General features: G+C 34.7%; 1 protein-coding gene across 1 annotated transcript; it reads left to right on the top strand.

Moving 5' to 3' along the window:
- Positions 1 to 8,391: 8,391 nt before the first annotated feature.
- gtf2b (general transcription factor IIB) lies at positions 8,392 to 14,624 on the top strand. The gene is made up of 7 exons (XM_035169210.1): positions 8,392 to 8,470; positions 9,980 to 10,092; positions 11,591 to 11,724; positions 12,208 to 12,354; positions 13,135 to 13,264; positions 13,477 to 13,758; positions 14,089 to 14,624. The coding sequence occupies exons 1-7, from the start codon at positions 8,454 to 8,456 to the stop codon at positions 14,220 to 14,222; spliced, it is 957 nt and encodes a 318-aa protein (XP_035025101.1). The 5' UTR covers positions 8,392 to 8,453; the 3' UTR covers positions 14,223 to 14,624.
- The last annotated feature ends 54 nt before the right edge of the window (positions 14,625 to 14,678 follow it).

Below are 14,678 nucleotides of genomic sequence, written 5' to 3'. Positions count from 1 at the left end.
ACTTTGGAATGACGTCCAAAATAGGTTAAAAACGTCAAATAGTCGCTAGAAAGCACCTAAAAACACAGTTTTGTATTTCGTCCAAAATATGAGAAAAAAAATGAAAAAAAGTCATACTTTGGAATGACGTCCAAAATAGGTTAAAAACGTCAAATAGTCGCTAGAAAGCACCTAAAAACACAGTTTTGTATTTCGTCCAAAATATGAGGAAAAAAAAAAAAAAAGTCATACTTTGGAATGACCAAAATAGGTTAAAAACGTCAAATAGTCGCTAGAAAGCACCTAAAAACACAGTTTGTATTTCGTCAAAATATGAGAAAAAAAATGAAAAAAAGTCATACTTTGGAATGACGTCAAAATAGGTTAAAAACGTCAAATAGTCGCTAGAAAGCACCTAAAAACACAGTTTTGTATTTCGTCAAAATATGAGGAAAAAAATGAAAAAAGTCATACTTTGGAATGACGTCAAAATAGGTTAAAAACGTCAAATAGTGGCTAGAAAGCACCTAAAAACACAGTTTTGTATTTCGTCAAAATATGAGGAAAAAAATGAAAAAAAGTCATACTTTGGAATGACGTCCAAAATAGGTTAAAAACGTCAAATAGTCGCTAGAAAGCACCTAAAAACACAGTTTTGTATTTCGTCCAAAATATGAGAAAAAAAAATGAAAAAAAGTCATACTTTGGAATGACGTCAAAATAGGTTAAAAACGTCAAATAGTCGCTAGAAAGCACCTAAAAACACAGTTTTGTATTTCGTCAAAATATGAGGAAAAAAATGAAAAAAGTCATACTTTGGAATGACGTCAAAATAGGTTAAAAACGTCAAATAGTGGCTAGAAAGCACCTAAAAACACAGTTTTGTATTTCGTCCAAAATATGAGGAAAAAAAATGAAAAAAAGTCATACTTTGGAATGACTCAAAATAGGTTAAAAACGTCAAATAGTCGCTGAAAGCACCTAAAAACACAGTTTTGTATTTCGTCAAAATATGAGGAAAAAAATGAAAAAAAGTCATACTTTGGAATGACGTCAAAATAGGTTAAAAACGTCAAATAGTCGCTAGAAAGCACCTAAAAACACAGTTTTGTATTTCGTCAAAATATGAGAAAAAAATGAAAAAAGTCATACTTTGGAATGACGTCAAAATAGGTTAAAAACGTCAAATAGTCGCTAGAAAGCACCTAAAAACACAGTTTTGTATTTCGTCAAAATATGAGGAAAAAAATGAAAAAAAGTCATACTTTGGAATGACGTCCAAAATAAGTTAAAAACGTCAAATAGTCGCTAGAAAGCACCTAAAAACACAGTTTTGTATTTCGTCAAAATATGAGGAAAAAAAAGTCATACTTTGGAATGACGTCCAAAATAGGTTAAAAACGTCAAATAGTCGCTAGAAAGCACCTAAAAACACAGTTTTGTATTTCGTCAAAATATGAGAAAAAAATGAAAAAAATCATACTTTGGAATGACGTCAAAATAGGTTAAAAACGTCAAATAGTCGCTAGAAAGCACCTAAAAACACAGTTTGTATTTCGTCCAAAATATGAGAAAAAAAAATGAAAAAAAGTCATACTTTGGAATGACGTCCAAAATAGGTTAAAAACGTCAAATAGTCGCTAGAAAGCACCTAAAAACACAGTTTTGTATTTCGTCCAAAATATGAGGAAAAAAAATGAAAAAAAGTCATACTTTGGAATGACCTCCAAAATAAGTTAAAAACGTCAAATAGTCGCTAGAAAGCACCTAAAAACACAGTTTTGTATTTCGTCCAAAATATGAGAAAAAAATGAAAAAAAGTCATACTTTGGAATGACGTCCAAAATAGGTTAAAAACGTCAAATAGTAGCTAGAAAGCACCTAAAAACACAGTTTTGTATTTCGTCAAAATATGAGAAAAAAAAATGAAAAAAAGTCATACTTTGGAATGACGTCAAAATAGGTTAAAAACGTCAAATAGTCGCTAGAAAGCACCTAAAAACACAGTTTTGTATTTCGTCCAAAATATGAGAAAAAAAAAGGAAAAAAGTCATACTTTGGAATGACGTCAAAATAGGTTAAAAACGTCAAATAGTCGCTAGAAAGCACCTAAAAACACAGTTTTGTATTTCGTCAAAATATGAGAAAAAAATATGAAAAAAAGTCATACTTTGGAATGACGTCCAAAATAGGTTAAAAACGTCAAATAGTCGCTAGAAAGCACCTAAAAACACAGTTTTGTATTTCGTCCAAAATATGAGAAAAAAAAAGAAAAAAGTCATACTTTGGAATGACGTCAAAATAGGTTAAAAACGTCAAATAGTCGCTAGAAAGCACCTAAAAACACAGTTTTGTATTTCGTCAAAATATGAGAAAAAAATGAAAAAAAGTCATACTTTGGAATGACGTCCAAAATAGGTTAAAAACGTCAAATAGTCGCTAGAAAGCACCTAAAAACACAGTTTTGTATTTCGTCCAAAATATGAGAAAAAAAAAGAAAAAAGTCATACTTTGGAATGACGTCAAAATAGGTTAAAACGTCAAATAGTCGCTAGAAAGCACCTAAAAACACAGTTTTGTATTTCGTCAAAATATGAGAAAAAAATGAAAAAAGTCATACTTTGGAATGACGTCAAAATAGGTTAAAAACGTCAAATAGTCGCTAGAAAGCACCTAAAAACACAGTTTTGTATTTCGTCAAAATATGAGAAAAAAATGAAAAAAGTCATACTTTGGAATGACGTCAAAATAGGTTAAAAACGTCAAATAGTCGCTAGAAAGCACCTAAAAACACAGTTTTGTATTTCGTCAAATATGAGAAAAAAAGAAAAAAGTCATACTTTGGAATGACGTCAAAATAGGTTAAAAACGTCAAATAGTCGCTAGAAAGCACCTAAAAACACAGTTTTGTATTTCGTCAAAATATGAGGAAAAAAAAAGAAAAAAGTCATACTTTGGAATGACCTCAAAAATAGGTTAAAAACGTCAAATAGTCGCTAGAAAGCACCTAAAAACACAGTTTTGTATTTCGTCAAAAATATGAGAAAAAAAATGAAAAAAAGTCATACTTTGGAATGACGTCAAAATAGGTTAAAAACGTCAAATAGTCGCTAGAAAGCACCTAAAAACACAGTTTTGTATTTCGTCCAAAATATGAGAAAAAAAAAAATGAAAAAAAGTCATACTTTGGAATGACGTCCAAAATAAGTTAAAAACGTCAAATAGTCGCTAGAAAGCACCTAAAAACACAGTTTTGTATTTCGTCCAAAATATGAGGAAAAAAATGAAAAAAAGTCATACTTTGGAATGACGTCCAAAAAAGGTTAAAAACGTCAAATAGTGGCTAGAAAGCACCTAAAAACACAGTTTTGTATTTCGTCAAAATATGAGGAAAAAAATGAAAAAAGTCATACTTTGGAATGACGTCAAAATAGGTTAAAAACGTCAAATAGTCGCTAGAAAGCACCTAAAAACACAGTTTTGTATTTCGTCCAAAATATGAGAAAAAAAATGAAAAAAAGTCATACTTTGGAATGACCTCCAAAATAGGTTAAAAACGTCAAAAAGTCGCTAGAAAGCACCTAAAAACACAGTTTTGTATTTCGTCAAAATATGAGAAAAAAATGAAAAAAAGTCATACTTTGGAATGACCTCCAAAATAGGTTAAAAACGTCAAATAGTCGCTAGAAAGCACCTAAAAACACAGTTTTGTATTTCGTCAAAATATGAGAGAAAAAAAAGTCATACTTTGGAATGACGTCAAAATAGGTTAAAAACGTCAAATAGTAGCAGAAAGCACCTAAAAACACAGTTTTGTATTTCGTCCAAAATATGAGAAAAAAAATGAAAAAAAGTCATACTTTGGAATGACCTCCAAAATAGGTTAAAAACGTCAAATAGTCGCTAGAAAGCACCTAAAAACACAGTTTTTATTTCGTCAAAATATGAGAAAAAAATGAAAAAAGTCATACTTTGGAATGACGTCCAAAATAGGTTAAAAACGTCAAATAGTCGCTAGAAAGCACCTAAAAACACAGTTTTGTATTTCGATCAAAATATGAGGAAAAAAATAAAAAAAGTCATACTTTGGAATGACGTCCAAAATAGGTTAAAAACGTCAAATAGTCGCTAGAAAGCACCTAAAAACACAGTTTTGTATTTCGTCAAAATATGAGAAAAAAAAGAAAAAAGTCATACTTTGGAATGACGTCAAAATAGGTTAAAAACGTCAAATAGTCGCTAGAAAGCACCTAAAAACACAGTTTTGTATTTCGTCAAAATATGAGAAAAAAAATGAAAAAAAGTCATACTTTGGAATGACCTCCAAAATAGGTTAAAAACGTCAAATAGTCGCTAGAAAGCACCTAAAAACACAGTTTTGTATTTCGTCAAAATATGAGAAAAAAAAATGAAAAAAAGTCATACTTTGGAATGACGTCCAAAATAGGTTAAAAACGTCAAATAGTCGCTAGAAAGCACCTAAAAACACAGTTTTGTATTTCGTCAAAATATGAGAAAAAAAAATGAAAAAAAGTCATACTTTGGAATGACCTCCAAAATAGGTTAAAAACGTCAAATAGTCGCTAGAAAGCACCTAAAAACACAGTTTTGTATTTCGTCCAAAATATGAGAAAAAAAAGTCATACTTTGGAATGACGTCCAAAATAGGTTAAAAACGTCAAATAGTGGCTAGAAAGCACCTAAAAACACAGTTTTGTATTTCGTCCAAAATATGAGAAAAAAAAATGAAAAAAAGTCATACTTTGGAATGACGTCCAAAATAGGTTAAAAACGTCAAATAGTCGCTAGAAAGCACCTAAAAACACAGTTTTGTATTTCGTCCAAAATATGAGAAAAAAAAATGAAAAAAAGTCATACTTTGGAATGACGTCCAAAATAGGTTAAAAACGTCAAATAGTCGCTAGAAAGCACCTAAAAACACAGTTTTGTATTTCGTCCAAAATATGAGAAAAAAAATGAAAAAAAGTCATACTTTGGAATGACCTCAAAATAGGTTAAAAACGTCAAATAGTGGCTAGAAAGCACCTAAAAACACAGTTTTGTATTTCGTCCAAAATATGAGAAAAAATGAAAAAAAGTCATACTTTGGAATGACGTCCAAAATAGGTTAAAAACGTCAAATAGTCGCTAGAAAGCACCTAAAAACACAGTTTTGTATTTCGTCCAAAATATGAGGAAAAAAAATGAAAAAAGTCATACTTTGGAATGACGTCCAAAATAGGTTAAAAACGTCAAATAGTCGCTAGAAAGCACCTAAAAACACAGTTTTGTATTTCGTCCAAAATATGAGAAAAAAAAATGAAAAAAAGTCATACTTTGGAATGACGTCCAAAATAGGTTAAAAACGTCAAATAGTCGCTAGAAAGCACCTAAAAACACAGTTTTGTATTTCGTCCAAAATATGAGGAAAAAAATGAAAAAAAGTCATACTTTGGAATGACGTCCAAAATAGGTTAAAAACGTCAAATAGTCGCTAGAAAGCACCTAAAAACACAGTTTTGTATTTCGTCAAAATATGAGGAAAAAAATGAAAAAAAGTCATACTTTGGAATGACGTCCAAAATAGGTTAAAAACGTCAAATAGTCGCTAGAAAGCACCTAAAAACACAGTTTTGTATTTCGTCCAAAATATGAGGAAAAAAATGAAAAAAAGTCATACTTTGGAATGACGTCCAAAATAGGTTAAAAACGTCAAATAGTCGCTAGAAAGCACCTAAAAACACAGTTTTGTATTTCGTCAAAATATGAGGAAAAAAATGAAAAAAGTCATACTTTGGAATGACGTCAAAATAGGTTAAAAACGTCAAATAGTAACTAGAAAGCACCTAAAAACACAGTTTTGTATTTCGTCAAAATATGAGAAAAAAAAGAAAAAAGTCATACTTTGGAATGACGTCCAAAATAGGTTAAAAACGTCAAATAGTCGCTAGAAAGCACCTAAAAACACAGTTTTGTATTTCGTCCAAAATATGAGAAAAAAAAATGAAAAAAAGTCATACTTTGGAATGACGTCCAAAATAGGTTAAAAACGTCAAATAGTCGCTAGAAAGCACCTAAAAACACAGTTTTGTATTTCGTCCAAAATATGAGAAAAAAAAAAGAAAAAAAGTCATACTTTGGAATGACGTCAAAATAGGTTAAAAACGTCAAATAGTCGCTAGAAAGCACCTAAAAACACAGTTTTGTATTTCGTCCAAAATATGAGAAAAAAAGAAAAAAAAGTCATACTTTGGAATGACGTCCAAAATAGGTTAAAAACGTCAAATAGTCGCTAGAAAGCACCTAAAAACACAGTTTTGTATTTCGTCCAAAATATGAGAAAAAAAGAAAAAAGTCATACTTTGGAATGACCGTCCAAAATAGGTTAAAAACGTCAAATAGTCGCTAGAAAGCACCTAAAAACACAGTTTTGTATTTCGTCAAAATATGAGGAAAAAAGGAAAAAAGTCATACTTTGGAATGACGTCAAAATAGGTTAAAAACGTCAAATAGTCGCTAGAAAGCACCTAAAAACACAGTTTTGTATTTCGTCAAAATATGAGGAAAAAAAATGAAAAAAAGTCATACTTTGGAATGACCTCCAAAATAGGTTAAAAACGTCAAATAGTGGCTAGAAAGCACCTAAAAACACAGTTTTGTATTTCGTCAAAATATGAGAAAAAAAATGAAAAAAGTCATACTTTGGAATGACGTCCAAATAGGTTAAAAACGTCAAATAGTCGCTAGAAAGCACCTAAAAACACAGTTTTGTATTTCGTCAAAATATGAGGAAAAAAATGAAAAAAAGTCATACTTTGGAATGACCTCAAAAATAGGTTAAAAACGTCAAATAGTCGTAGAAAGCACCTAAAAACACAGTTTTGTATTTCGTCAAAATATGAAAAAAAAATGAAAAAAAGTCATACTTTGGAATGACGTCAATAGGTTAAAAACGTCAAATAGTCGCTAGAAAGCACCTAAAAACACAGTTTTGTATTTCGTCCAAAATATGAGAAAAAAAAATGAAAAAAAGTCATACTTTGGAATGACCTCCAAAATAGGTTAAAAACGTCAAATAGTCGCTAGAAAGCACCTAAAAACACAGTTTTGTATTTCGTCCAAAATATGAGAAAAAAAAATGAAAAAAAGTCATACTTTGGAATGACGTCCAAAATAGGTTAAAAACGTCAAATAGTGGCTAGAAAGCACCTAAAAACACAGTTTTGTATTTCGTCAAAATATGAGGAAAAAAAGAAAAAAGTCATACTTTGGAATGACCTCAAAATAGGTTAAAAACGTCAAATAGTCGCTAGAAAGCACCTAAAAACACAGTTTTGTATTTCGTCCAAAATATGAGAAAAAAAAATGAAAAAAAGTCATACTTTGGAATGACGTCCAAAATAGGTTAAAAACGTCAAATAGTGCTAGAAAGCACCTAAAAACACAGTTTTGTATTTCGTCAAAATATGAGAAAAAAAATGAAAAAAAGTCATACTTTGGAATGACGTCCAAAATAGGTTAAAAACGTCAAATAGTCGCTAGAAAGCACCTAAAAACACAGTTTTGTATTTCGTCCAAAATATGAGAAAAAAAATGAAAAAAAGTCATACTTTGGAATGACCTCCAAAATAGGTTAAAAACGTCAAATAGTGGCTAGAAAGCACCTAAAAACACAGTTTTGTATTTCGTCCAAAATATGAGAAAAAAAATGAAAAAAAGTCATACTTTGGAATGACCAAAATAGGTTAAAAACGTCAAATAGTCGCTAGAAAGCACCTAAAAACACAGTTTTGTATTTCGTCCAAAATATGAGGGAAAAAAAGTCATACTTTATATAGAATAGAATAGAATAGAATAGAATCCTATTATTGTCATTGCACAGTCCACCAAGCAATTTAGCAGCAACCTTTAAGGTGCATAATATAAATTAAAAAACAGCATAAAAATGTAAAAAGGTGCAATAAGAAAGTGTATATGAGGTAGAAGAAATTTAAATATACTGTAAAAACAGTACAGCTGATAATTTAGCAAATAAATTTGTATGTGTATAGAAGGTGTATATTTTATTTATGTTACAAATTATTATTGTATTTATTTGTTCTATTGTGCGTCATCGTGTATGAATTGATGTGTTTCATTGTTAATCTTTTGTTGTCTGTGCAGCCTCAGGTGTTTTGGACACAGACACATTTAAATCAGCATGAATCCATAAATATATGTCACAACACCACTATGTATCAATCCCTCGTGTAATTATATCAACCAATAACTATGTTTACCACAAGTGATGTGTTCCTGTCATTTAACATCCTGCTTTTACAACAATGAACTGGAAACAAAGCACTGAAGCGCATGGCGTGTAGTTTGGTCTCCTTGGCTTCCCGTACTCTGTCAGACACGTGACCAGAGAAAGTTATATATAGGGGTACCACAGTCATTTGTTTCTCTACCACACAGACGCAGTGAGCAGTGACATGGCGTCGACAAGTCGGTGAGTAGCAACGTTTCTCAATCACAAAGCTCCCGCTGTGTTTGTCCGCGGCCCTCACTCTGTTGTTTATGACAGAAGGAGAGTCACTAGCATGAGGCGAGACACTAGCGTTGCTAGTGAAATCCACACGCTCGGTCACTTGGTGTATTGTGATAGGTAGCAGCTAGCAGCTAGTTAGCTTAGCCAGCCGGTGAGATGTTGCCAGAAATCACTGTGTGTGTGTCCACCGTCACATCCTCACTGCTCTGCCCCGGCTAACAATAGCTTCACTGTATCATCTCCAGAACGTCCAGTGGTTTCATAGCCTCTTCTATTCCAACGTAATGTTGCTCTTTAGCATGTCAAGCTAATGGAGTTTGAAGCGGAAACGTATGAAATAACGGTACCAGCGACATTAGCTTCCTCTGGATCTGGGCACTTTGTTTACGTGTCGTCAACGTCAGTCCTCTGTGGAGACTCTGACTTTAATTATATACAATAACTAATTATGTTTACATGTCATGTTGTTTTATGTTGCCACCAACTTACTGTCAATGAGTCTCTAATTATTAATTATCAAGGAGAGGAAATAATGTCGGGATGTCCTTAGTTTGACGTTAAATAGTGACATCATCTGTTATTGTTGAATTTAGTCTCTATTACCACATCAGGATTATACATCAAGCGATTAGTTGATAAATCGATCCGTCCATCGGCAGCTAATTATTAGAGATTTTATTTTAAGTAGTTGTTAAAGGTTAAAGTCTCAATATTTTCTCATCGGCTTATGTATTGTGAGGATTTGTGTAATTCATTTTATATCTTTGTAGTTCAAAGTTGTTAGAAACACTAATGAGCATCTTAGATATGTTGATGTATATTGTATTGATGGGAGTTTGTCTTCTAATCTGATTTTAAGGCTTTGTTGCACTTTCACATGTTTATCTAGGATATATTGATCCAGAAAGGAATTATTATTTATTATTATAACACTTTCCTTTAGATCTGGATTCTCATTCCAGCTTCAGACCATGAGCTGTTCCAATAGACTCATTATTCAAGATATCTTTCTTGTCACTGTAAAGGAACAATGAAATTGGGTGTGGATCAAGCCTATAAATGCTTAATTAGGTAACACACACACATTTTCAATAAAGTGAAGGATAAAGCACGAAATAGAAGCTATTGAAATATATGTAAAAATCTGTATGTACAAGGAGTCGAATTAGACAGTTGTAAATATATGTTTATATGTTTGATTATGTTATAAAGCAGTGGTTTTGTAAAGGGTGGTTGGTGATGCATATTCACACATTTGTCATCAGTAAGAAAAAGGGGAAAGGAAAGTGAAACACATCTGGACATTTCAACACTTTGAATTTACCCTCTTGTGGTTAATCAAAACTACCATGGTGGTTTTACATTAGTTTTTCCCTTATCAGTAATCTTTCTCTACCACATCCTTTCATTTTCCACTATTTCGTGTATTTTTCTTACATTGAGAGATTTTTGTTTGTGTTCCTCCTCCAGCGGAGACGCTCTGGCCCTTCCCAGAGTTCAGTGTCCTAACCACCCTGATGCCATCCTGGTGGAGGACTACAGAGCAGGGGACATGATATGCCCCGAATGCGGCCTTGTAGTAGGTCAGTGTTGACCTCATGCACGTTTGTATTTGAATCAGAGAGCGCTCAGCGTAACACCTCCTTCCCTTCCATTTTGATTTCCTGTACTCAACTACTTCCTGTCTGTCATAGACAAATCAAGACAAGTCAGTCTTCCTCTACATATTTGTTTAATTTCAAAGCAGCGAAAACTCAACAGTAGTGTCTTCTCTAAGAGAGAACGTTAACATTATTTTGGATAATAAATGCACATCATTATTGACATTTTGTTTAATCTTCTGTCACATTTAGAGTAAAAAGTTCTTTGCAATATAAGTGATCTGACGATGTAATGTGTCACTTAAACCAGAGGCGAGAATATTTTTTTAAACGTAATGTGAAGAAACACTTCTACATGTAAGAGCAGAAAAACACTGAGATCCAACAAAAGCTATGAATTTGAATTAATAAATTTACCATCAAGGCATGAACTTGCATGAAAGGTACAGCATATAAAAATCTTTGAACATGTGATGTAGACTGAAGACGAGGCTGTAGGGAACACAGCTCCCCTCTAACGAGCCCCCTGAGCACAGACCAGGTCAGACGGGGAATCGAGAGACGCCAGCTTCTCTCTTATGAGAGCTTAAGTGCCCTCTGCACTGTTCCTGCTCCCATAGCTCTATCGCTAAGGAGATGAATGTTACTTTGCCTCTAGATGTTAGAAAGACTGATGAATTGTAAAACAGGAATAAAATATCAAATCTAATCCTCAACCCTGCTACATGGTTCCAGGAACAGACAGTCATGATAAGTGAGAGAAAATATTGGCCCCGTTCAGAGAGTGTGTCCGGTCTGTGCCGCCCCTTTTTCCTTTGAATAAACATTTGCTTAGATCCAACGACAGGCCGTGATAAGAGAATTGAGAAAGAAGAGGGTGGTGTGCATGTGTGATACAGTTTTAACGTGTAAACAGCATTGTAGTGAAACGAGCAGAAGACAGAATACAGGAGGATCGACACAGTATTTAGAGCTTTTGAGACCTCGGACCACTGCTCACCTATTCACAGAAGGGAATTGTGCCAGTGTTTTGTGGAACTTGAACACAATCTGTTCTTTTCATCAGTTACCTTGTTCTATCTGTGAAGTTGAAACCTCATCCCTTGTTTTCATCAAGGGAAAAAAAAAGTATCAGTTTCTGATCAACACCGTAGCCATCGATACAAAAGACTGAAAGGAGACAAACAAGACTGACGTTTTGTGTTTAACCCAAAGTCAAGTACTGATGTATTAAAGACTCAGGATAGTGTTTGCAAAGGGAAAATGTGTTAATCCAGAGTGAAGATGTTTCTGGATATTATTACAGAACTAAAATGTCACTCATAATTGTCACACTTTCATTATAATCATCCAGCAAATCTGCAAATCAAAGCTGCTTAGAATTCAGGTTTACATTTAACTTGTGCCTCCTTAAACTTCAGAATTCTTATTCTTGTGATCTTATTCTTTTATTTCATCTGACCAAATTGTTCCTCCTCAGGTGACCGTGTAATTGATGTGGGCTCAGAGTGGCGGACGTTTTCGAATGAGAAAGCCCTTAAAGACCCCTCCAGAGTGGGAGACGCCCAGAACCCACTGCTCAATGGAGGAGACCTAACCACCATGATCAGCAAGGTGAGAGTTACAGTTCCAGTTGCTCCATGACCTCTGTGTTTAGATTAGATTAGATTCACTTTATTGTCATTACACAGGCCAGGCACAATGCAACCAAATTAGGTGGGTCTAACCAGACGTGCAATCAGTAATTTTATACATATATAATACATATAACAGTAAATAAGAAGTGCAATGGGAAGGTTAAGATATGGGAGCAGTTAAGAACGAATGGGTTGGATACGGGAACAGTTAAATATAAACAATCTATAGGTATATACACTATGTTCATATGTACAGCCAATTATTTGAGACCAGTGATAACATTTTTCATTATGGCAGGAGGGAAGTAGTAAAAATACACTACGAGGTATATACACTATATAACAAGTTTGCAAGTTTAATCATTGGAAGGATGTGAGAAAATGTCCAGTGATTTTAATTACAGGACTCAAGTCTCCTAGCTGTGAAACATTTTTGTAACTTTCTTTGTTTCCACCCCAGGGAACTGGTGCAGCTAGTTTTGATGAGTTTGGAAACTCAAAGTACCAGAACCGGCGAACCATGAGCAGCTCCGACCGGGCCATGCTCAACGCCTTTAAAGAGATCAGCACCATGGCAGATCGCATCAACCTTCCAAGAAACATCATAGTAAGTTCATGTCACTGTTCTCTCTACCTGGTTTGGTTCAGACGATACCACAACACACGTCTCTGTTAGCGACAGGCATGTTCAAGGTCAGCGGCAAATCGTCTGCATTATTCAGGCGAGAGGTGGAGCAGCCGGCTGCAGCAGAAAGAGTCAGTATATCTGTGTCTTCTACCTGTATGCTATTTCACTGGGATCTATTGGTTTTCATGTTTGCTGCAGTCGGGCGTCGGAAGCGTCAACAACCAACAACACTAGCTCGCGGTGAATCCCCTGGGGAATCCCCCGACTTAAGTGTATGTCTTACAAAGCAGCTAGAGAGAGAAACGAAAGCCACCTGGAAGAAACATGGCGAACAAGAGAAATGAAACAGAAACTCGTGGTTATTATGTAAATCTGTGAAGGAATGTATGTGTATACACGCACTGCAGACTGGAGTCTCTGCTGGAAGTGACAAAAACAGTTTAATCTGGGGTTCGTGTCTCATGAAGGGTTCATTCTCATATGTGTGTTCTGGGGTGTAAGTCTCCGGGTTTACATATATAATGTAAAAAAATATACATTAATGATGTGAAGGATATTGTGATTTTAAATTGAAATAAAAAAGACAAGTGGATATGTGTAGAGACGCATGTTGTGATATCGTGACTGTTTTTGCTCGATTGAAATTCTTATTTTGGGTTTCATAAGAAAACACAATTGAATACAAGAAGATTGTCGTTACGGCTTTTGCCAATAATTGCTAGTAATGAGTTTGCTGTTAATAATCTTCTTGCTCTGCAGGACAGAACCAACAACTTATTCAAGCAAGTGTATGAACAGAAGAGTCTGAAGGGACGAGCCAACGATGCCATTGCTTCGGCCTGTCTCTACATCGCCTGCAGACAAGAAGGCGTACCAAGAACCTTTAAAGGTCAGAATCATTGTTTTGATTTCCTGTAACATCGGTTAGATTGTTAAAGTCCCAGCTGCTCTTGAAGAATGACATTTCTCAACACTAGAATAAATTCTGCTTCTACTTCATGTATGCAAACAGGTCTCCACAATTCTAAAAGATGCTTGAGAATTTAATAATCTTCTAACTTTAAATTCTCTTCCCCCGATCTCCTCGTTTCCTCTATACAGAGATCTGCGCCGTCTCTAGAATCTCCAAGAAGGAGATCGGTAGATGCTTCAAGCTGATCCTGAAGGCGCTGGAGACCAGCGTGGACCTAATCACCACGGGAGACTTCATGTCCCGCTTCTGCTCAAACCTCGGGCTGCCCAAGCATGTGCAGATGGCGGCCACCTATATCGCCAGGAAGGCCGTGGAGCTGGACCTGGTGCCCGGCAGGAGCCCGATCTCTGTGGCTGCGGCAGCTATTTACATGGCCTCCCAGGCCTCCGCAGAGAAGAAGACCCAGAAAGGTGATTGATGATCTGAGTTTAGACTAGAGGTGGAACAGACATATCTGTACAATTCATAGATCAAATAAAAGGTTGGTCCCAGCCTGAAAGTGGGAATGGTCCAAATAAAGGGTGAACAGGTTCAGGAAACACTGTAAAGTATATGTAAGTACATGTTATTGTTAATAAGAAAGAAAGTTGTGGGCATTGGTAACTGTGTGAGGTTATAAGAAGATCCAGACCCTAGCTCTAAATTATGCTTCTCCACTTATTTATCGTTGGAAATGCATTAGATGTCAGTAGATTTCCTGCTGTTCAAACATTTCAGCTTTGTCTCTGAACCTTCCACAGAAATCGGAGATATCGCCGGGGTCGCAGACGTCACAATCAGACAGTCGTACCGACTCATCTACCCGCGAGCTGCCGAACTTTTCCCTCCAGACTTCAAATTCGACACGCCCGTGGACAAGCTGCCCCAGCTGTGAAGACGCTGCCCCAGCTGTGAAGACGCTGCCTACACTGTTTTTTTCATGCTTTAAAAAAAGAAAATCCTATTTGTGTTGAATTTGGGCGATTTCTCTCTGTCTCTTCTAAAGACTTCAGGCCCTTTATCGAGGCGCTCTCACAGGAATAAAACGGACACATTCCAGTGCTGAAAGAAACTAGCTTGCAGACTGCACTTACAGTATTTCATTTGTGTGTATATACTGTACTGTATATATGTCCAAGTGGGAATGTGTAACTTGATGCTTGCAAATTTTAGGCTGGTTTCATACTCTATACATAAAAATAATGTTTCTGTAGAAAAAGGACCAGTCTCTATTTTGTTAGTTTGTTTGAATTGTTCTAAATAATAAAAAAAATCATTAAAAAGGTTTTTCAGTAAAGCATGGTAATCCGCTCATGTTTAAATAAATGTCTTTACATAAAATCTTTCACTT

Source organism: Hippoglossus stenolepis, chromosome 11, assembly GCF_022539355.2.
Source record: "Hippoglossus stenolepis isolate QCI-W04-F060 chromosome 11, HSTE1.2, whole genome shotgun sequence".
Taxonomy (NCBI): Eukaryota; Metazoa; Chordata; class Actinopteri; order Pleuronectiformes; family Pleuronectidae; genus Hippoglossus; species Hippoglossus stenolepis.
Note: the sequence above shows the minus strand (reverse complement) of the source record. Positions and strands in the feature narration are given on the sequence as shown.